This window comes from Pelophylax lessonae (genome assembly GCF_965119305.1).
Source record: "Pelophylax lessonae genome assembly, chromosome: 5".
NCBI lineage: Eukaryota > Metazoa > Chordata > Amphibia > Anura > Ranidae > Pelophylax > Pelophylax lessonae.
The window spans coordinates 559,222,168-559,246,397 of NC_138772.1; the positions used below are offsets into that span (position 1 = coordinate 559,222,168).

At 47.1% G+C, this 24,230-nt stretch overlaps 1 protein-coding gene across 1 annotated transcript in view; it reads left to right on the forward strand.

Moving 5' to 3' along the window:
* LOC309556612 (uncharacterized protein) overlaps nt 1-24,230 on the forward strand; it is a 48,831-nt gene that overhangs the window by 20,025 nt on the left and 4,576 nt on the right. The window contains exons 4-5 of the mRNA XM_082259048.1: nt 18,646-18,696; nt 22,042-22,168. Coding sequence (XP_082115174.1) covers nt 18,646-18,696; nt 22,042-22,168 — 178 coding nt within the window. The remainder of the gene's footprint in view (nt 1-18,645; nt 18,697-22,041; nt 22,169-24,230) is intronic.

Genomic DNA, 24,230 nt, shown 5'->3' on the forward strand with positions numbered 1-24,230 from the left:
GAAATGAAAACATATTACAATAAATACAGTAAGATATAAAAGTAAAATAAGATGATGATTTCTGCTTAGGCTGCTTTAGAATAGAATCAAATAACATAAATCAGAATATAATACAACAGAATAAAAAAGAATAGAATATAATTAATTAGAAAAGAATATAATAGAATAAAATTAATTATAATAGAATACAATAGAAAATAAAATAAAAGAATAGAATAGAATGGAAAAAAAAGAATAGAATAGAATAAAATAGAATTAATATAGCAGTCTACCAAAATTCCAAATTTCAAAGTTCGAATTAATTTGAAAATAACGAATATTTGAAAAAAATCTGAATATATGAAATTATTTCCGAAAATGGATCATTCTAACATAACAAATATGACGAAACAAAATGATTAACTTAACGAAAGAAACCAAAACCAAACACATTTTTCCTTTGTGCACATCTCTAGCAATGACATCATTGCTGTGCTGTACATAGACTGTGCAGAGAGTGGAGTTGTGGGAGGGGTCCAGCAGGCTCCACCCACTACAGGCTGCCTGCAGAAAACTACAACGGGAGGGGCGAAGACAAGACCAGTCCCCCTGCACAAGGGAAGAGAGCAGTAGTAAGCAGTCTTTACTACAGGAAGTCTCACACTGGATTACTGCACAGATCAGGAAGAAATACACAAGTCACACCAAGATCCAAGAAGAAGACACATGACTGATGGATTTAGACAATATGTGTTTAAATGGGGGAGGCATGGTCTCCATGGTGGAAGAAGAAAGAAAGTAGCTTTTTTTCTGACCGGTGCTCCATTTAGAAGTTTTATTCTTATTTTTATGGGTAAAAAGAGCAACAAACCAAAGGGTAGCACCATCACTGCAGACAACCAAGGCACCCATGTGGAACAGTTGATGTGGCACCATGCTGAACCCAAGCCACTGCGCTCTGATACTACTGGCATAGCTCTTCTGCGTTGTTCATCCGCAATGTCTTTCTCCAAGCTGACAAGACAATCACCCACAAAATCTAAACTGCTTTAAGCTCTCTCCAAGGTCAGAGATATCCTCCATTAAAGGGGAGGCCCTTATCCTCAAGAGGGTGGAAGATACTGAGGATTGTCTTGATGCTAACCCAAAGGCAACCTCAGATCATTAATACAAGGGCCATCACACATTGATCACATTGGTGGTGGTCTACAAGGCTGAGGAGCAGGAGGACCACACATGCATCACATGGATGGTGGGCTACAGGATTGAAGACCAGGAGGACCACAGTAGGTGAAAAAAATCTGAGGATCTGGGGCTTACCTGTGGCCACCCAGGATGTGGATATGCCAGATAAATTACAGGGTATATTCAAGGCCGGGCACTACCAGACTTCAACAAGCAATTTATGGCTTAAGTGTTATTAAAATGAATTGATTGGTCTTTTTATTTATCTCAAAATCTTAATGCTCCATTGGAAAGTTCTCTTTGTGTTTCATTACTATCTGCTATAATGTGGGTTCCACATGATTCAAGGTTATAATTACCTGCTAATATGGTTTCCTTAAACGTTTGCTTTTGTGGACACTGTTCTAGATATGACTTAGGACTCGAGTCTTGAGGAGAACCGCCATGACTCTGGTCATTCCCTCTTCCTTCCTGGGTTACCCCTTCCCAGTCTTTGTCCTATGTTGGAGTATTTAGTCTTTCCTTTTGTCTACATCTTTATTCTGTACTTATGTCTTTATTTCAACCCATCAATCATTGATTATTACAGTCGTATGGTGCAGGCAAAGAGCCATATCTCCCATAGGGTGCTGACTAGATCTAGGAAGGATGGGGATCTGGCCCCACCAGACTTCCAAGAGTAATGTATGGCCTCAGTGTTATTTAAATTCATTGATTGGTCTTTTAATGATCTCAAAACTCATGGGCTCCTTTGGGAAGTTTTTTTGTGCTCTATTACTCTCTGCTAGTACATGAGTACCACATCATACCATATTATTATCATCTGCTAGCTCCCCACTTATGTGGTCCACTCTCTAAGAGTCCATTCACACTAGTACGACTTGTCAGGCGACTTGGTCAGCCTGACAAGTCGTGCACCGTCGCAGTCCATTGTGTAGTACAGGAACGGTTCTAATAGGAGCGACACAAGTCGCTCCGACTTAGAAAAAGGGTCCTGTACTACTTCGGGGCAACCAGGAGCGACTTGCATAGACATTCATTCTGTAAAGCCCGTGCAAGTAGTGCCGAAGTCGCGCTGCACGTGACTTCACAGGTCGCCCCCGAAGTCGTGCCGCTTCAGTGTGAATGCGGTCTAAAACTTATTGCACAAGGGGTATCTTTGGCCTTACAAAGTCCTATCTCATTAGCATTAATAATTATTTTGCACCAGGTGCACTACCTCGTTCCCTGGAATGTGTTCATTGGTCGGATCTGTTCTAGATATTATGACTTGAGTCATTGCTGGAGCAGAGCGACGCCCCCAGCTGCCAGGGGAAAAACTCTTCCGGTGAGGGCGGGAGTTAGGCTAAGGGTAAGAAAAGACAGATTCTGGTGGCCAGGACACAATTATTATAAGGACAGAGAGGGCAATCTTTCACAAAGACTGTAAGCGCCGAACTGTATGTTGTTTGACGGGCGCACAGGTTTGTCACATCACGGATCAGGTGGACAGATTTTTGGGTGGGCCTGGGGAGGACATTAGAGGAAGATGGAGAGTCCTAAATATTTATTTCAGAGACTTAGGAGCTAAACTGAGGAGTAGGACCTCCAAGGTAGTATTCTCAGAAATATCACCGGTACCTCAAGCCCCGCCAGAGAGGCAGCGGGAGATTAGGGAAATTAACAAGTAGCTGAGGAGCTGGTGTAGAAAGGAGGGGTTTGGGTTCCTGGAGAACTGGGCCGGCTCTTTAACAGAGACGGACTGCACCAAAATGGGGAGGGTGCAGCTCTGCTGGGAGAGAAGATGGTCGAAAAGTTAGAGGGGCTTTTAAACTAGATGATGGCGGGGAGGGTCCAGATGTAGAGTTAGACAGCGTGGAACAAGTTTCAGTGGGTAATACTGGGGGCATTAGCTGTAGGGTGACTAGAATATCAAAAGTCAAGGTAAGTAAGTTGGCAAGTCCAAATTGCAGCCTTATAACAACTAACAAGGAAATAGTATGTGACCAGACACAATTACGAGGCTTGTATACCAATGTTAGAAGTCTGGCTAACAAGATGGGGGAACTGGAGCTGCTAATGTACAAGGAGGATTTTGATTTTGTGAAAATTTCAGAGACTTGGTTGACAGCTCCCATGATTGGCTGGCAACCATTCAGGGGTATTCCCTATATGGCAGTGATAGGGAGGGTAAAAAAAGGGGAAGGGTATGCCAGTATATCAAGAATGATGTGCAAGTGAACATGAGGGACGACATCTTTAATGGAGCTAGGGAGGAGGTGGAATCCTTATGGGTAGAGCTCCAAAGGGAGAAAACTAATGGAAAAGTAATACTGGGCGTATGCTATAGACCCCCTAACCAGGGGGAGGAATGGGAGGTGGACCTCCTATCACTGCTTAGAATGGCGGGAAGAATAAGAAATGTCAATATAATGGTGGATTTTAATTATCCAGATATAGACTGGGCAGAAGGAACTGCGCATTCGTCTTAGGCTCGCCATTTCCTAAATGTCTTGCAGGACAATTTCATGGGTCAGTTGGTGAACGCACCAACAAGAGATAATGCAGTACTAAACCTACTGATTACTAAAAATACAGACATGATCACCGATAAATATGGGGCAATTTAGGAAACAGCAACCACAGGTCAATTAGTTTCAGTATAAATCACAACAATACGAAACACAAGGGTAATACAAGGACACTGAATTTTAAAAGAGCCAATACCCCTAAACTACGCTCTATGCTAGATGACATTAAATGGGATAGAATCCTAGGAACAAAGAGGAAAAATAGGAGTTAAAAACATACTAAATAAAAGGTATTGGCCAGTGAATTCCAACGAGAAATACGTTTAAAAGAGCTAAATAAATCCTAGGTGGCTTAACATCAATGTAAAAATGCATATAAAAGCAAAATCAAAGGCCTTCAAAAAATATAAGGCTGATAGGTCATTGTCAGCATTCCAACATTACAAAGAATGCAATAAGAAATGTAAGAGTGCAATCAAGGTGGCTAAGATAGAACACGAAAGGCACATAGTGGAGGAGAGTAAAAAATAAAACAAGAAATTCTTTAAGTATATAAAAAAGTAAGAAAGTGAGGCCAGAGATGATGAGAATACAATGTATAGAGATGAGGAGGATACAATGTATAGAGATGAGGAGGATGCAATGTATAGAGAGGAGGAGGATGCAATGTATGGAGATGATGAAGATGCAATGTATAGAGATGATGAGGATACAATGTATGGAGATGAGGAGAATACAATGTATAGAGATGATGAAGCTACAATGTATGGAGATGAGGAAACAATGTATGGAAATGATGAGGATACAATGTATGGAGATGATGAGGATACAATGTATAGAGAGGAGGAGGATGCAATGTATGGAGATGATGAAGATACAATGTATAGAGATGATGAAGCTACAATGTATGGAGATGAGGAAACAATGTATGGAGATGATGAGGATACAATGTATGGAGATGAGGAAACAATGTATGGAGATGATGAGGATACAATGTATGGAGATGATGAGGATACAATGTATGGAAATGATGAGGATACAATGTATGGAGATGAGGAAACAATGTATGGAGATGATGAGGATACAATGTATGGAGATGATGAAGATACAATGTATGGAGATGATGAGGATACAATGTATGGAGATGATGAGGATACAATGTATGGAGATGAGGAAACAATGTATGGAGATGATGAGGATACAATGTATGGAGATGAGGAAACAATGTATGGAGATGATGAGGATACAATGTATGGAGATGATGAAGATACAATGTATGGAGATGATGAGGATACAATGTATGGAGATGAGGAGAATACAATGTATAGAGATGATGAAGCTACAATGTATGGAGATGAGGAAACAATGTATGGAGATGATGAGGATACAATGTATGGAGATGAGGAAACAATGTATGGAGATGATGAGGATACAATGTATGGAGATGATGAGGATACAATGTATAGAGAGGAGGAGGATGCAATGTATGGAGATGATGAAGATACAATGTATAGAGATGATGAAGCTACAATGTATGGAGATGAGGAAACAATGTATGGAGATGATGAGGATACAATGTATGGAGATGAGGAAACAATGTATGGAGATGATGAGGATACAATGTATGGAGATGATGAGGATACAATGTATGGAAATGATGAGGATACAATGTATGGAGATGAGGAAACAATGTATGGAGATGATGAGGATACAATGTATGGAGATGATGAAGATACAATGTATGGAGATGATGAGGATACAATGTATGGAGATGATGAGGATACAATGTATGGAGATGAGGAAACAATGTATGGAGATGATGAGGATACAATGTATGGAGATGAGGAAACAATGTATGGAGATGATGAGGATACAATGTATGGAGATGATGAAGATACAATGTATGGAGATGATGAGGATACAATGTATGGAGATGAGGAGAATACAATGTATAGAGATGATGAAGCTACAATGTATGGAGATGAGGAAACAATGTATGGAGATGATGAGGATACAATGTATGGAGATGAGGAAACAATGTATGGAGATGATGAGGATACAATGTATGGAGATGATGAGGATACAATGTATAGAGATGATGAGGATAAAATGTATGGAGATGATGAGGATACAATGTATGGAGATGAGGAAACAATGTATGGAGATGATGAGGATACAATGTATGGAGATGATGAGGATACAATGTATGGAAATGATGAGGATACAATGTATAGAGATGATGAGGATAAAATGTATGGAGATGATGAGGATAAAATGTATGGAGATGAGGAATATACGATGTATAGGGATGAGTAGGATACAATGTATAGGGTGTGACGGTATGCGAGGTGAGATAGTAGATAATCGCTATATTTCACCTCGCATACGTTCTGTGGTGAGAGACTGAACCGGAATCCGGCCCGGGTTTTTCCAGCCTCTGTGACAGGCTAGGTTCCGGTCCAGAGATTGTGAGTTACCTGAGTCCATGCTCAGGTGGACTTTAAATTAACAGGAAAAGAGCACAGAAATGCTCTGGCCTGCCTGAGACTCAGAAGGGGATCTGAGAGAGGAGCTCTGTGTGGACTTTCAAAAGAACAGGTTTGCTTTACTATGTGTTTTTGTGGGTGATGGAGACCAGCCCCACACTGTATAGTGAGGATAACCGTTGTTTAGTTTAGCGCCGGACGGCAAGGATTTATTTTATTGTTTTGTTGTTTTTGTATCTTTGCAAACCTCTGCTGAAATAAAGCTGGCAATCCACCAGACTTTAAAGAAACTACCTGCGTGCTGGCCTTAAGTTCCTGTGAAAGGTGATCCCTGTGAGCTAATCTCCCACACGTGGTGGACTCAGCGGGCATTTTCTAAAGATGGAGGAAATGCTAAAGGCCCTGCTACAGGCCAATGCAGCTCAGCGAGAAACAAACCGCCAAATCGCAGAGGCCGCTAGAGCACAACAGGAGGCTACTGCAGCACAACTGGCAGCACAACAGGAGGCTACTGCAGCACAACTGGCAGCACAACAGGAGGCTACTGCAGCACAACTGGCAGCACAACAGGCAGCCCAGCAGGAGATGAACCGCCAAATCGCAGAGGCCGCTAGAGCACAACAGGAGGTTGCTACAGCACAACAGGCAGCACAACAGGAGGTTGCTGCAGCACAACAGGCAGCCCAGCAGGAGATGAACCGGCAGTTTGCAGAGGCTCTGCTAGAGTTAAAGAAAGAAGTTGCATCTCCTGTGCCAGCTGAACCAAAATTGGTACATGCCTTGTACCACCTGCAAAAGATGACACCGGCTGATGATGTGGAAGCATACCTGGCGACTTTTGAGAGAGTCGCTGTCCGTGAAGGTTGGCCAAACGAACAGTGGGCGGGTCTGTTAGCCCCATTTCTGACAGGAGAATCGCAAAAAGCGTATTTTGACCTGGACCCAGATAAGGCCCAGGACTATGAGACTCTGAAAGTGGAGATACTCGCGCGCTTGGGTGTCACCATGGCAGTCCGGGCCCAGCGCGTGCATCAGTGGACCTATTCCAGCAGCAAGCCACCCCGTTCTCAAATGTTTGACCTGGTCCACCTCACCAAAAAGTGGTTGCAACCAGAGACCTTGACGGGCCCCCAGATCGTGGAGCGTGTGGTAATGGACCAGTACCTGCACGCGCTCCCTGCTGCTCTGAGGAAGTGGGTCGGACAGGGGGACCCCAAAACTGCAACCGAGTTGGTGGACCTAGTGGAGAGGTACAGTGCTACGGAGGACTTGGTGAACCCGTCTACGCCCCACTTCAGTGTGTCTAGGGGTGCAAGATCGCCCAGCGGTTCGGGTAAGACTGTTCCAGGGTTCAGGTGCATGGGGAAACTAGATAAGACTGTTGTTACCGCTAATGAGACTGTTGGTCCTAGGCCTGGAGACTGGCCAAAGAAGCCAGGAAGGTCTTTGGAACCACTAAGAGGACTGGGGATAGAGCACATACAGTGTTTCCGCTGCCATGCATTTGGGCATATTGCTGCAAACTGTCCTATAAATGATAAACCTATGCAATGCGATTTTGCTTATAGGAAAAGACGCATATCTTTGTTTGCACAGGTCGCATATACTGCATCATGTCAGAGTCGCATTGAAAAACAAATGTGTGTTATTGCAGTGGATGGAAAGCCGCTCACAGCCCTGCTAGACTCTGGAAGTGTAGTAACCCTAGTCAGAAGTGATTGTGTAAATCCCACAAAATTACTCCCCAGCACTATTGGGGTCATTTGCATCCATGGGGACACTCGGGACTACCAGACAGCAGTGGTTGAGGTTGATACCCCTTGGTGCAGTGTGCAGTGTGACCCATTCAGTGGGGGTGGTGCCTTCGCTACTTCATGAAGCTTTAGTGGGGAGCGATTTCCCCCATTTTTGGAGGTTGTGGGAGAACAAGGGGAGGCTGGTGGAGAGAGCTCCCCCTGCTCCGGAAGCACAGGAACTCTCACCAGACCCTTTTTGCCAAAGGGAAGGAAACCCTGTTGGGGGAATCGAGGGAGCTGGAGATCCTCTTCCTTTCCCTGTAATGGCTGGGGAGCCGGAGGACCTGGAAGCTAGCTCCCAGCCAGAGGGTAATGAACAGGAGGACATTTCTGGACCTGACAATGAGAGTAGCCAGAATGTGGTACCCGACTTAGAAGTCAGGAGAGAGGATTTCTGTACCGAGCAATTACGAGATGTCACCCTCCTTAGAGCCAGAGAAAACGCTAAGATGGTGGATGGGGAACCAGTAGATCCTCACTGGGCGGTGTCTTTTCCCTACATGGCCATTAAAAACAATTTACTGTATCAGGTGATAAAACGGGGAGAGGATGAGGTTGAACAGCTGCTGGTTCCCAAACCCTTCCGTCGGTTGGTCCTAGACCTGGCCCATGGTCATGTAATGGGGGGACATCTCGGTATCGAAAAGACCAGGGAGAGAATCACCCAGAGATTTTTCTGGCCCGGGTTGCATGCAGATGTCAGGGGGTACTGTGAATCATGCCCTGAGTGCCAAATGTCAGCACCATCGCCCCATTTTCGCAGTCCTCTGGTCCCTCTACCAATCATTGAGGTTCCTTTTGAGAGGATCGGCATGGACCTGGTGGGGCCGGTAGTGAAGTCTGCCCGGGGTCACCAGCATATTCTGGTAATCCTGGACTATGCGACACGCTATCCTGAGGCCATACCCTTGCGTAACACTTCCGCTAAGGCTATCGCCAAGGAGTTAGTCCAGGTGTTTAGTCGAGTGGGAATCCCAAAAGAGGTCTTAACCGATCAGGGCACCCCATTTATGTCCAGGGTTACCAAGGAACTGTGTAGATTATATAAAATCTCCCATCTCCGTACCTCTGTCTACCACCCCCAAATGGATGGTTTGGTCGAAAGATTTAATAAAACCTTGAAAAGTATGCTAAAAAAGGTGGTTGACAAAGATGGGAGAAATTGGAATTTTTTGCTCCCATATCTTATGTTTTCCATACGAGAGGTTCCGCAAGCATCCACAGGCTATTCTCCCTTTGAGCTCTTGTATGGTAGACATCCCAGGGGGCTGCTGGATGTTGCCAAAGAAACATGGGAAGGTGAGGCCACCCCATATAGAAGCGTCATAGAGCATATCTCCCTGATGCAAGATAGAATCGCTGCTGTCCTGCCACTGGTACGAGAACATATGGAGCGAGCGCAGGAGGCCCAGAGGAGGGTCTATGATCGGGGTGCCAGAGTCCGTACTTTCAGCCCCAAGGACAGAGTGTTGGTACTGGTTCCCACGGTTGAAAGTAAGTTTCTAGCCAAGTGGCAGGGTCCCTTTGAAATTATCGAGAGAATAGGAGAGGTCAACTACAAAGTCTACCAACCAGGGAAAAGGAAACCACAACGAATTTATCATGTGAATCTCTTAAAGCCCTGGAAGGACAGAGAGACTTTATTGGCTGCATCTCCGGCCCCAGCAGACCGGGTGCCGGTGACACCTGACGTCCCCATAACAGATTCCCTGTCGGTGGCACAACAAAATGATGTTAGGGTTTGTGTACAAAAATAGAGACTTTTTCTCCCCCTTACCTGGACTGACCAATGTGATCCAGCATGATATAGTGACAGAACCAGGGGTTCGCGTAAATTTAAAGCCGTATAGAATCCCAGAGGCCAGGTGAGAGGCAGTCGCAAAGGAAATAAAAAATATGTTAGAGTTGGATGTAATAGAAGAGTCCCACAGTGAGTGGTCGAGTCCCATAGTATTGGTCCCAAAACCTGATGGCACTATCAGGTTTTGTAACGATTTTAGGAAACTCAACAGTGTATCCAAGTTCGATGCATACCCGATGCCTCGGGTCGACGAACTCGTGGACAGGTTGGGACAGGCCTGCTACATAACAACCCTAGATCTAACGAAAGGCTATTGGCAAATACCCCTAACTGAATCAGCCAAAGAGAAGACTGCCTTTTCCACTCCTGAGGGCTCGTTTCAATACAAGCGGATGCCTTTCGGTCTGCATGGGGCCCCTGCATCCTTCCAGAGAATGATGGACAAAACTTTGAGACTACATCGCTCATACGCAGCTGCTTATTTGGACGATGTGGTCATCCATAGCCTAGATTGGGACTCGCATCTGCCCTGAGTACAAGCAGTGGTAGATTCCCTTATGGAAGCAGGTCTCACGGCCAACCCAAAAAAGTGTGCCATAGGCCTGGAGGAGGCCAAATACCTTGGGTATGTTATTGGTCGGGGACTGGTCAAGCCTCAGACCAATAAGATTGAGGCAATTCAAAAGTGGCCCCAACCGGTAAACAAAAAACAAGTTCGGGCCTTCCTAGGCATTACGGGGTATTACCGGCGATTTATACCTAACTTTGCCACCATTCCCACCCCTCTGACTGACCTAACGAAGGGTAGAGGGTCGGTCATGGTCAAATGGAATCCTGAAGCGGAGGAGGCGTTTCAGAGGTTAAAGCAGGCCCTTTGTGGACTGCCGGCGCTGGTGACTCCGGACTTCACAAAGGAGTTTGTGGTACAGACTGACGCCTCAGAGGTGGGCCTAGGTGCTGTACTAGCCCAGAACAGAGGTGGTGAGGAGCACCCGGTTGTATACCTGAGCCGAAAGCTAAACAAGCATGAAAAAACGATGCTATTGTTGAGAAGGAATGTCTTGCTGTTAAGTGGGCTTTGGACTCCCTGAAGTATTACTTGTTGGGGAGGTCGTTTAAGTTGGTCACTGACCATGCTCCCCTAAAGTGGATGTGTGACAACAGGGAGAAAAATGGCCGCGTGACAAGATGGTTCCTGGCTCTACAGCCGTTCAAATTTACAGTAGAGCATAGGCCGGGCAAGCTCCAAAACAATGCGGATGCCCTCTCCCGCATGCACTGTATGATTGGGTCTATTGCTCAATCGCCGGCGCTTGAGCAGAGGGGGAGGATATGTGACGGTATGCGAGGTGAGATAGTAGATAATCGCTATATTTCACCTCGCATACGTTCTGTGGTGAGAGACTGAACCGGAATCCGGCCCGGGTTTTTCCAGCCTCTGTGACAGGCTAGGTTCCGGTCCAGAGATTGTGAGTTACCTGAGTCCATGCTCAGGTGGACTTTAAATTAACAGGAAAAGAGCACAGAAATGCTCTGGCCTGCCTGAGTCTCAGGAGGGAATCTGAGAGAGGAGCTCTGTGTGGACTTTCAAAAGAACAGGTTTGCTTTACTATGTGTTTTTGTGGGTGATGGGGACCAGCCCCACACTGTATAGTGAGGAAAACCGTTGTTTAGTTTAGCGCCGGACGGCAAGGATTTATTTTATTGTTTTGTTGTTTTTGTATCTTTGCAAACCTCTGCTGAAATAAAGCTGGCAATCCACCAGACTTTAAAGAAACTACCTGCGTGCTGGCCTTAAGTTCCTGTGAAAGGTGATCCCTGTGAGCTAATCTCCCACAAGGGAAAATGAGGATACAATGTATAGAGATGAGGATACAATGTATAGAGATGAGGATACAATGTATAGAGATGAGGATACAATGTATAGAGATGAGGATACAATGTATGGAGATGAGGAGGATACAATGTATAGGGATGATGCAATGTATAGAGATGAGGACAATACAATGTATGGAGATGATGAGGATACAATGTATGGAGGTGATGAGGATAAAATGTATGGAGATGGGGAATTTCATATAAAAAATGTGAAAAATATTGTTATTTTTTCAAAATTGACGCTCCTTTTTTTGTTTATAGCGCATGATCAAAAAATCGCACAGGTGATCAAATACCACCAAAAGAAAGCTCTGTTTGTTGGAAAAAAAGGATGTCAAATCGTCAAATTTGTTTAGGTACAGCGTCGCATGACCGCGCAATTGTCCGTTAAAGTCACACAGTGCCGAATCGCAAAATAGGGCCAGGTCAGGAAGGGGGTAAAATTTCCGGGGCTTAAGTGGTTAAAGTAAAACTATAAAAATGAAAAATTCCTTCAAATATCGTGCCTGGGGGGTCCCCTGAATGTGCCTGTAAAGTAGTGCATCTGTACAATGTATGTAGCCTGCTGCAGCTATACTGACATTTCTAAAGCAAAAAATGTCATATACAAATATACATACATACCGTAACCCCTTGCAGTTACTCTTGCTGGGTGCAGGAATGGGCCCTGCTGCTAAAAAATCCATACAAATATGAAATCGCATGTACTTGTCATACAAGTGCCAAGAATTGGGCTTTTGGTGTTGCTGGTGCCTGAACACTGTCACCAAGGCCTCGCAGTTACTCTTGCTTGGTGCAGGAATGGGACCTGCTGGTAAGAATTCCATGCAAATTTGAAATTGCATGTGCTATAAAAGTGCCAAAAAATTGGGCCTTTGTGGTAGGTGGTGCCTGAACACCGTAACCCCTCACAGTTAGCAGGGCACAGGGACAGGGCCTGCTGTTAAAAGTGACATACGACATTTAAATTGTATGCACCTGTCATACAAGTGCTGAAAAATTAGGCCTTGGGAGTTGGTAGGGACCTAAACCAAAAACATTGTTGGAAGCTAGCAAAATCAAGGTAGAGGAATAGGATAGGCAGCATATGCAGTCTTCAAGTGATGGCAGACCCCTAGCAAATCCAATCTGTTACATCAGCACCAGGGGCCTGATAGCTCTTGTTGATCCAGGACTGGTTCATTTTGATGAAAGTCAGCTGATCAACAGAGTCTGTGGACAGACGCACTCTTTTGTCCGTCACAAAACCTCCAGCGGCACTGAACGTCCATTCAGAAAGCACGATGGAAGCAGGACAGGCCAGTAGCTCCATTGCATATTGAGCAAGTTCTGGCTAGTGGTCCATCCTCAAGACCCAGTAAGCCAGTGGAAGGGCAGCTGGAAAGGTCTCCAAGTCTGCTCTTGAGCCTAGATAATCATGCACCATATGATGGAGAAGCTGGCGATTGTTGCTTAAACCTAACAGCCCTGGGTGCTGCTGAGGACTAAAGAACTGTTAACGGGCATCGGTCAGCCAGCCGCCTTCTGCACCGCTCCTCCTTTGGCTGAACGATGCCTCAGAAACACGTCCGGAGAATGATGACCTCCCAGTATCTGGAAAGGCGGTACACAATTTTTTTTTCAAGGCTTCCTCAAGATGTCTCATCCTCTGCTCCCTGTGCAAAGGCAGGATGAGGTCTGAAACTTTACCCTTGTAACGTGGATCGAGAAGGGTTGCCAACCAGTAATTATCCCTCTACTTGATAGCACGAATCCTCGGGTCCTTTTGCAGGCTTTGCAGAATCAGGGAGCCCATGCAACATAAGTTGGAGGAGGCATGAGCTTCTGAGTCCTCTGGGTCACTAAGGATGACCTTATCAGCAGGAGCAACCTCTTCCCAACCATGTACAACTCCTGGGGTTTCTGGGGAATCCAAACCATCCCTTGAAGACTGCTGTATCCTATCCTCTTCCTCTAAATGCATGCTGCCGAAATGCTCCTCCTCCTCCTTCTGTGTGTTTTGCGCCCCTGCAGGGATGATATCTGCATAAAGGGGGCCTTGTGAGGAAAGAAAGTCCTCCTCTTCCTGCCGCTGTTCTGCCTCAAGTGCCCTGTCCATGATTCCACGCAGTGTGTGCTACAGCAGGTAGACTAGTGGGATAGTGTCACCATCCGAGTGGCCTCCTCAAATGCTGACAGGACGATGTATGCATCCTTAATCAAAAGCCACTGGCGTGGTGAAAAAAAGCCAAGCTCCCCTGACCCTGACCCTGTCCTTGCGCCATACTCACACAGGTACTCATTGATGGCCCTCTGCTGCGTGTGCAGCAGCTGCAGCATTGCCAACATTGAGTTCCACCTGGTGGGCATGTCACAAATGAGGCGGTTGGCGGGCAGGTTGAATTCCCATTGAATGTCAGATAAGCGAGCACTGGCATTGAACGAACGGCGGAAATGGCCACAGACTGTAATGTTCCGGTACCTATGGTACCCTTGTTCCTATATTTCTCCTCTCTTTGCGTCCCATCTTGTATATACAAAGGACGCATACACCTTTAAGACCGGATGACATCACTGCCGAGCGCCGCTATGAGCGGCTATTTCAATCGCCGGTTTGCTCTCACTCATCGCTCGTTCAAACCCACATGTTCATCGCACCTACGCCTGAGAAGTCGGAGCTGCTGACATACCTTCCTTGCTGAACTAAAGCCGGAAACCTTGCTGGTGATCCGTATCCCGCTACGGGATCACCCCTCTCCAATGGACATTGTTATTCCTAACCTATCTAAGTGATAAGTACCCCGCAGGGGATTCTTACTAACCAATCTCCTACTGTCATCTACTGCAATTACCAAGACTATCTGTATCTATCTATTCACTATCATCTGCATAAGACTGTTAGCTCTTGGGACTACCTTGAACTATCCTTGCACTAGGTTACTCTGTCTAAAGTATACTCCATCTGTGTCCTCTAACCATCTGCACTATACTTGACATCAGAACCTATCTGCTTACCATCACGTGCAAATCTCCTATACTACTTCTAGTGCTCACCATACAATAGCCTGTCTCTCATCTATATATCCTCATATACTCTATCCCTCCATTAAACATCTATTAATATATATATATAGTATATAACAGGCTGTACACGGTGATGAAGTCCTGAGAGTTAGATATGTTGTTCAACAGATTCTCTACAAGGCTACTGAAGCCCCGTACACACACGCAGATCGTCTTCATACAAACGTCTGCGGACGAAAGATCTGCCGATTGTATGCGTGTTAGTATGGTGCCTCCGACAGATGTCTGCACACAATCTGCGGACAAGAGTCTTTCTTGCAAACATGAAAATTTTTGTCTGCAGACACCAGAACGGACAATTGTTTGCCTGTCAGTACATAAATCAGCCGACAGACCGCAGATTTGCAAGACTGGGCATGCTCAGAAAATAAAAAACACAGGGAAAGTTAACCATTACATGACATCACTTCTGCAGTCAGCTGAAGTCTGCAGACAAAATTCTTGTGCTGTCCTTGTGCTGTCTTTGCACTTTTCAACAGACACCGACATCCCGGGGAGAAAAGATGAACATTTGTATGACGACGATCTGCGTGTGTGTACGGGGCTTGAGTGTAATAATTCTGCAGCTGTAAATCCATCCACAAACAAAAACGCATGAACGTTACACAGACTTTCCTGGCCTGCCTCAGGAGATCTTGGAAGCCCGGGTATCTGCTCAAGAAACACTGCACCACCAGATTCAGAACATGTGCCAAGCATGGAACATGTGTCAAGTGTCCCTGTCGGAGGGCGGAGAGAAGGTTGGTGCCATTATCGCATACAACCATTTCTGGCTCAAGCTGTCGTGGTGTCAACCATCTCTGAGCCTACCCTTGCCGAGCTGACAGAATCTTTGCACCGGTGTGACTCCTATCCCCTAGACAGACCAACTGAAGCACAGCATGGCATCTTTTAGCCTGACTGCTTGCGTAGTCCCTTGAACGCTTAGGGAACACTGCTGCTGCAGAGGATAATTGCGCAGAAGAGGACATGGAGGAAGAGGAGGAGGAGGTGCACCAGCTTTTTGGAGGCGTGGTGGCAAAACAAGCTGCAAGACCAAGCTCTGTCCTGCATCCTTCCCAGCTGCCAGCAGAGTTACCCAGTGCGCCATGAAAGAAATGTAACGTCCCTGTCCATGCCTGCTGGACTAAGAGTCAGCAGTAATGTGCACCTTCCTGCTGACCGCTTTGTCCAACGAGGCCAAAACACTACCTTCCACATGACGGTAGAGAGCCGGAATGTCCTTACGCGAAAAGTAATGCCTTTTTGGGACCTGCCACTGTGGTGCAGCACATTCCACATATTCGCGAAAGGGAGATGAGTCTACAAGCTGCAAAGGCAGCAACTGTAATGCTAGAAATTTGGCCAAGCTAGCATTAAGACGCTGAGCATGTGGATGGCTGGGACAGTATTTCTTTCTATGGTTCAAATACTGGGTTAGTGAAATGTGCCTGCTGCTTAAATCAAGCGGTGGTATACTGCTAGCAGATTGGGTGCAAGTCTCTGTGCCATCATCCCTCTCAATGCTGGTATTTGAGAAGACATGAGGTATAGAAGGGTTAGAGATCGCAGATGGGGAACAAGGTGATGTATGCTTGTTTTGATCTGGTGCCTCTTTCAGGTGCTGTTGCCAACGGACTGCATGGCAGGTCATCATATGCCTTGTCAAGCATGTGGTGCCCAAGCGGCTGGTGTTCTGGCCACGCTTGATCCGCTTTAGACAGATGCTGCAAACAGCAACGCTGCGGTCTACTGCACAGGTGCTGAAAAAAGCCCCCACTAATGAACTTTTTGGAGTCCTGTGCTGTGATGCAATAGGTTGGCTACTGCTAGGCCGGCCCATGGAGCACATCCTGCCTCGTTGCAGTTGTGCATCCTCCTCATCCTCATCCTCCCCCCTCCTTCTCTATCCTGTCAGGCACCCAAGTACGGTCAGTGACCTCATCATCCCCTCCCTCCTCGTCACTGGAGCAAACTTGGCAATATGCTTCAGCTGTGGCAACATGACTGCTGGTTTCTTGTCTGTCGTTGCCACCCCCTCTCTCTAGGCTCACGTTATTCCCTTCATCAACCTGGGAAACAACATCACAGCTGTCAAATTGCTGCACATCCTCCAGGAGCATGTCACTGACACTATGATCGAATAGTTCAGGTGACTCCTCCGTGCATGATGGTGGGGCGACTGAAGGAGTAGCTGTGGAGAAGGAGCCTGTGGAACGGGCCGCTTTGGCAGCTGCGGTGGAAGGCAAACTACTGGGAGCGTGGGTGTCAGAGGAAGAGGAGGATGAGGATGGCTTATTGATCCACTCCACCAACTCTTCCACAGCTTGTGGATGAATAGCATGGGCAGCACTGGAAATAAAGGACGGGAGTGCCCCGCCTGCAGAGGATGCATGTCGAATGTGACCACCACTTTTCACAATGGACACAGAGGCTGCTTGCCCTCTTTTCGTGGCCTGTGAGCGTCGGCCTCTCCTTGTCAGCCTTTCGGACATTATGTTGATACAGATCAATATAGGGTATACGCAACTGACCAATAGATACTCAATGACCGAATATGATGTAATTGATAGCCCTATAGATGAGCTGTGGTGGTTATAGATGTACGCAAGTGACCGATTATCAATACTCTCACTGATATCTGATGCAATCTATAATCCTATAGATGGATGATCTGTCATCCCTTTAGAAAGATCCGCAACTGAGCAAAGGTTACTGTGGCTGATATCTGTAGTGATCTCTATTCCCACAGGTATGTGACCCCCTATAGATAAAACCACAAATGAGCGCTAAGGTTACTGTGGCTGATCTCTGCAGTGATGTCTATAAAGATCTTAGAATGTTGCAGAAACTGACCGATGAACAATACTGGTACTGGTATCTGATGTAAAGAAATGAATCTATCCCTCACACAGGAACCTTGACCCTCCCTATACTGTCTGATATGATGTAAAGAAATCAATCTATCCCTACCTCACCCAGGAACCCCGCCCTCCCTATACTGCTACAAATGTCTCTCTGCACTGTCTGACTCCAAAAAAACTACTCTCTCCCTGCCTGAATCGCATGCCTGTCCCTGTCTGATCACCGCACAATCACACTACACGCTGCGGCTGCGCAAGCAGCCCTTTGTGGAATGTGGGGCGTGTACTTGGCCCCTGAGCCATGATTGTATAAATGCAGCCTGCCTTTAGTCCAATCAGGACAGAGATCATTTGATTGGCCAAAGCATGAGGTCAGGGTGCATGCTTTGGCCAATCACATAATGCACTGCACGCGCGGCGTGCGTGCAGTGCATTATGGGAAACTCGAATTTCCCGCGAAGAAGCACATTTGTTAGTCATTCGACGAACGAGCAAATGACCGATTTTCGAGTCGAACTTAGGCTCGACTCAAACTCGAAGCTCATCCCTAATAGAGATAAGGAAGATACAATATATAGAGATGATGAGGATACAATGTATGGAGATGATGAGGATACAATGTATGGAGATGATGAGGATACAATGTATAGAGATGATGAGGATACAATGTATGGAGATGATGAGGATACAATGTATGGAGATGATGAGGATACAATGTATAGAGATGATGAGGATACAATGTATGGAGATGATGAGGATACAATGTATGGGGATGATGAGGATACAATGTATGGAAATTCCTCCCTAATAAGAGATATAATGTAATCATTATTATTCTCAATCACAAGTCTATATTGCCGTCCTCCTCGGTGGCACGGTACACATTGATCAGATCCTGGGGTCAGATCTCACATTACAGCCACAAAGGATTCTGGGAGTTGTAGTTGTGACGTAGAGGGAGGGGTCATGTGACTGGTGTGGAGGCAGCAGTAGGATATATAGGAGAGAGATGTCACCCAGAGCCCCACTGCCTCTGTCAGCGATATTATTGGACGTTTCCACTCACCGACTCCCAGATCTCTCCGGGATCTCGGCTCTCTGTAGGGATCTGAGTCCTGCGAAGGGTTAATGATGTCTGCGAGAGCTCGGTGGTCGGTGAGTATTCGGGATTAACCCTTCGGAATCTCATGTATGGCGTCACATGGCGTCTTTAAACGTTTGACCAACAGTTGAGTGCGACAACCCAGAACAACCAATCAGGTTGCAGCTTTGGCAGATTGACCGCTTGCCATGTGTGTATCGTCCTATGCATACCATACAACCGGATTGTTCAATGTGTGAGCCGTAATCGGCCGACATCAGAAGACGTGAGACATAGAATATTAGGAGACGACTGGGTGAGACAGAACGAATGTCACAGAATTATACCGATTGTATTTTGTGTGTGCGATTCTACAGAGTCTGTGTGTGTGTATGACCATACACTATTCAATCGCATTGGACAATCTTATAACAGTAACTCTATGGCTCACCATTCATTTTACAATCTTGCCATACAATCTCTGTACAATCAATTTCACTTTTACCAAAACAATGTAATATGGGGACTTCCCTAATGTATCCAATCAGGCCGGCCCTTGCACTTTATAGTTGGTAGATCTAAAGGAGATTGTACAATCAGATTGTGGTGAGCCTGTTAAGAGGACAAATCTAAGCAATGTATTCAATCTGTATCCAATCTGTATCCCTGTGCCACATAGTTAATGGTAACCCTAAGGCTCACCCAGTGGTGTACCCAGAGCACTTGGCACCCGGGGCAGATCCTATATCTGGCACCCCCCCCCCCCTCCAAAAAAAATGTAAAAAGTAAAAACACCCACAACAATTTGTAATGCTTTCAAGAATATTTATAGCACATATTTCACAGCCCCCCATTACAGTGCCCCCCCCCCCCCTGCAGACTGCAGACATGGTACAGGGGATGGTAAGAGACTGCAGACCTAGTATAGGGGATGGTAAGAGACTGCAGACCTAGTACAGGAGATGGTCAGAGACTGCAGACATGATACAGGAGATGGTCAGAGACTGCAGACATGATACAAGAGATGGTCAGAGACTGCAGACATGATACAAGAGATGGTCAGAGACTGCAGACATGATACAAGAGATGGTCAGAGACTGCAGACATGATACAAGAGATGGTCAGAGACTGCAGACATGGTACAGGAGATGGTCAGAGACTGCAGACATAGTATAGGGGATGGTAAGAGACTGCAGACCTAGTACAGGAGATGGTCAGAGACTGCAGACATGATACAAGAGATGGTCAGAGACTGCAGACATGATACAAGAGATGGTCAGAGACTGCAGACATGGTACAGGTGATGGTCAGAGACTGCAGACATAGTACAGGAGATGATCAGAGACTGCAGACATGATACAGGAGATGGTCCGAGACTGCAGACATGATACAGGAGATGGTCTGAGACTGCAGACATGATACAGGAGTTGGTCAGAGACTGCAGACATGGTACAGGAGATGGTAAGAGACTGCAGACATAGTACAGGAGATGGTCAGAGACTGCAGACATAGTACAGGAGATGGTCAGAGACTGCAGACATAGTACAGGAGATGGTCAGAGACTGCAGACATAGTACAGGAGATGGTAAGAGACTGCAGACATAGTACAGGAGATGGTCAGAGACTGCAGACATAGTACAGGAGATGGTCAGAGACTGCAGACATAGTACAGGAGATGGTAAGAGACTGCAGACATAGTACAGGAGATGGTCAGAGACTGCAGACATAGTACAGGAGATGGTCAGAGACTGCAGACATTGTACAGGAGATGGTCAGAGACTGCAGACATGATACAGGAGATGGTAAGAGACTGCAGACATGTCCCCTCCTTCGTTGGAATTTTGGAAGGGGCTGGTAAACGCTGTCTTACCTTTATATAAGGCTACATATGTGTCCCGGGGTTGTCTCCGAAAATTTGAGAAGGTGTGGAAGGCTTGGGTGGAATCTACAGAGACAGTGGGATAGTTATGTCTAGGTAACGACTCCACCATGGTTGTCTATTAGGCCCATTCTTTCCCTAGTTCTTTTCTGTTCAGTCTGGGAATGACTCCATTATTTTTACCTTTTTAATTTTATGTTCTGATTCAGCTGTAATGTGCTGTATTTGTATCCTGCACCTCTGTGGCTGGAGGGGCGGCCTGGGGTGGGCTGTTCTGCTCCAGTCGCTCCCGGGCCCTATTACTCAGTTCTGTTGGATGCGCTGCCCAGGGGTTGGGGGGTGGGGTGGGTTATGATGGGTTGTTGTGCCGTCCCGCCTGTAACAGGGACTGGTAACTGTTGTCTGTATTTTTCTTGTTGCAATAATCAATAAAAAGAATTAAAAAAAAAAAAAAAAAAAGAGACTGCAGACATAGTACAGGAGGTGGTCAGAGACTGCAGACATGATAGAAGATAGAAGAGCACTAGGGGGGCCGGAGAGCGCAGAGAGCACTGGAGAGAATTAAAGGAGGGGGGGGGGTTTGGACAGCATTGCAGGGGTGTTGGAAAGTGGGGGGGGGGCAGGGAAAACCAGAGGGATGGAGAGCACGGGGGGAGGGGGACTGGAGACCCCCGGGGGGAACTGGAAAGCACTGGGGGGGGGGGGGGGAACTGGAGAGCATGGGGAGGTAAAGGGGATCACTGAGGGGGGGAAGGGCAGGGTGCACAGGGGGTTGGAGAGCACTGGCGGAGCCAGAGAGCATGGGGGGGGGGCTGAAAAGCACTGTGGGGAGCTGAAGAGGACTGGGAGGAGGGAGGGGCTAAGGAGCACTGGGGAGGGGGGCTGCAGAGCACGGGGGGGGCTGGACAGCACTGGGGGGGGGCGCTGGATAGCACTGGGGGGCCAGCAAAAGACGTTGGATAGGAGGGGCGGTGGGGCAGCTGCATAAAGAGGAATTGATCTTTCCATATTCCTCCTGCGCCTGCTGAATGCCTGCAGGAGGGAGAGGAGGAGAATCAAGCATTCTGATTGGATAGTACAGGTTGGTCCTCATAGGTTTGGTAGATTAAAGTTGATGGATGACCATACAATCTGATTGTACAATCTCCATTAGATCTACCAACAACTATGTAGTACATGGGTCCTGTCTGATCTGATACAAAGTGAATGGATTGCTTTGGTTTGTCATCACGTAAAATATTTTCGGTAAATCTAAAGCAGATTGTACCATTTCTGTACTGGGACTTGTAGTTCTATGGCTGCGGGTGAGATTTTGGTTGGAAGAATTCCCAGTTGAGTTAAATCCAAAACAAGCTGTGCCGCCTAGACCGGATCTCCCATTAAGTCCTGTAGGCTTGTGCCTATAGACTGCAGAACGGAAGGGGCAGCTTCTCCCAGCATAGTCATTGGACACACATTGATTTTCCACCATCAGTAGAAATACCGTCCTATCTCACATGACCTCACAAGCATGTTCTCAGAGTTGTTTTCTGGCCTGCAGGTCCCCATTACCTTCGATGAGGTGGCGGTGTATTTCCTGGAGGAGGAATGGCGCCATCTAGAGGAGTGGCAAAGAGAGCTGTACCAGGAGGTGATGAGGGACAATCTGGAGGCCGTCCTATCACTGGGTATGTATGGATTATACCGGATTTATATTTCATACAGGATTTTTTTGTTTTCCTGACCACAACATAGAACATAAATCTGTAAAAACTCCCCAAACAGTCCTTTTAATTACCCCCCCCCCCCCCGAGAAACCTGTACAGGGTGGCCACCAGGACCAGTACCATGTATAGGGGGATGGCTAGGCTAGGTACCATGTGCAGGGTGGCCACCAGGACCAGTACCATGTATGGGGGGGTGGCTAGGCTGGGTACCATGTATAGGGAAATTGCCAGGCCAAGTACCATAAACAAGGTGCCCACCAGGACCAGTACAATGTATGGGGGGGATGGCCAGATTGGGTACCATATACAGGGTGGCCGCCAGGACCAGTACAATGTATAGGGAGGTGACCAGGTGCCATGTACAGGGTGGCCGCCAGGACCAGTACCATGTATGGGGGGGTGGCTAGGCTGGGTACCATGTATAGGGAAATTGCCAGGCCAAGTACCATAAACAAGGTGCCCACCAGGACCAGTACAATGTATGGGGGGATGGCCAGATTGGGTACCATATACAGGGTGGCCGCCAGGACCAGTACAATGTATAGGGAGGTGACCAGGTGCCATGTACAGGGTGGCCGCCAGGACTAGTACCATGTATGGGGGGGATGGCTAGGTTGGGTACCATATACAGGGGGGACCCCAGGATCAGTGCTATGTATGGGGGGTGGCCAGGTTGGGTTCCATATGCAGGGTGGCCGCCAGGACCAGTACCATGTATAGGGAGATGACAAGGTCAGGTGCCATATACAGGGTGGCTGCCAGGACCAGTACCCTGTTTGGGGGGATGACCAGTTTGGGTACCATATACAGGGTGGCCACCAGAACCAGTACCATGTATAGGGAGATGACCAGGTGCCATGTACAGGGTGGCCACCAGGATCAGTACCATGTTTGGGGGGATGGCCAGGTTGGGTACCATATACAGGGTGGCCACAAGGACCAGCACCATGTATGGGGGGGATGGCCAGGTTGGGTACCATATACAGGGGGACCCCAGGATCAGTACCATGTATGGGGAGGTGGCCAGGTTGGGTTTCATATGCAGGGTGGACGCCAGGACCAGTACCATGTATGGGGGAATAGCCAGGTTGGGTACCATATGCAGGATAGACGCCAGGACCAGTACCATGTATGGGGGGATGGCCAGGTCGGGTATCATATTCAGGGTGGTCGCTAGGACCAGTACCATGTATGGGGGAATGGCCAGGTCGGGTATAATATTCAGGGTGGTCGCTAGGACCAGTACCATAAATGGGTGGATAGCCAGGTCAGGTACCATATACAGGGTGGCCTCCAGGACCAGTACTATGTATGGGGGGGATGGCCAGGTTGGATATCATATACAGCATGGGGGCTCAACCTGTGGCTCTCTAGCTGTTGCGGAACTACAAGTTCCATCATGCCTCTGCTTTTGAGAGTCATGCTTGTAACTGTCAGCCTTTGCAATGTCTCCTGGGACCTGTAGTTCCGCAACAGCTGGAGGGCTACAGGCTGAGCACCCAGGACCAGTACCATATATAAGGGAAAGCCAGGTTAGGAACCTTATACAGGATGGCCTCCAGGACCAGTACCACGTATAGGGAGATGACCAGGTCGGGTACCATATGCAGGGTGGCCGCCAGGACCAGTACCATGTATGGGGGGAGGGCCATGTCGGGTATCATGTACAGGGTGGAGCCAGGACCAGTACCATGTATGGGGGGGCATTGCCAAGCCGGGAAACATATACAGAACATGGTAGCTGCCAGGGCCAGTACCATGAATGGGGGGATGGCCAAGCTGGGTACCATATACAGGGTGGCCACCAGGACCAGTACCATGTATCGGGGGATGGCCAGGTCGAGTACCATATACAGGGTGGTCCCCAGAACCAGTACCATGTATGGGGGGATTTAGGGTTCCCACCACTACCATGTATGGGAGGATGGCCAGGTCGAGTGCCATGTACAGGGTACCCACCAGGACCAGTGCCATGTATGCAGTGATGGCTAGGTCAAGTACCTTATACAGGGCTGCTGCCAGG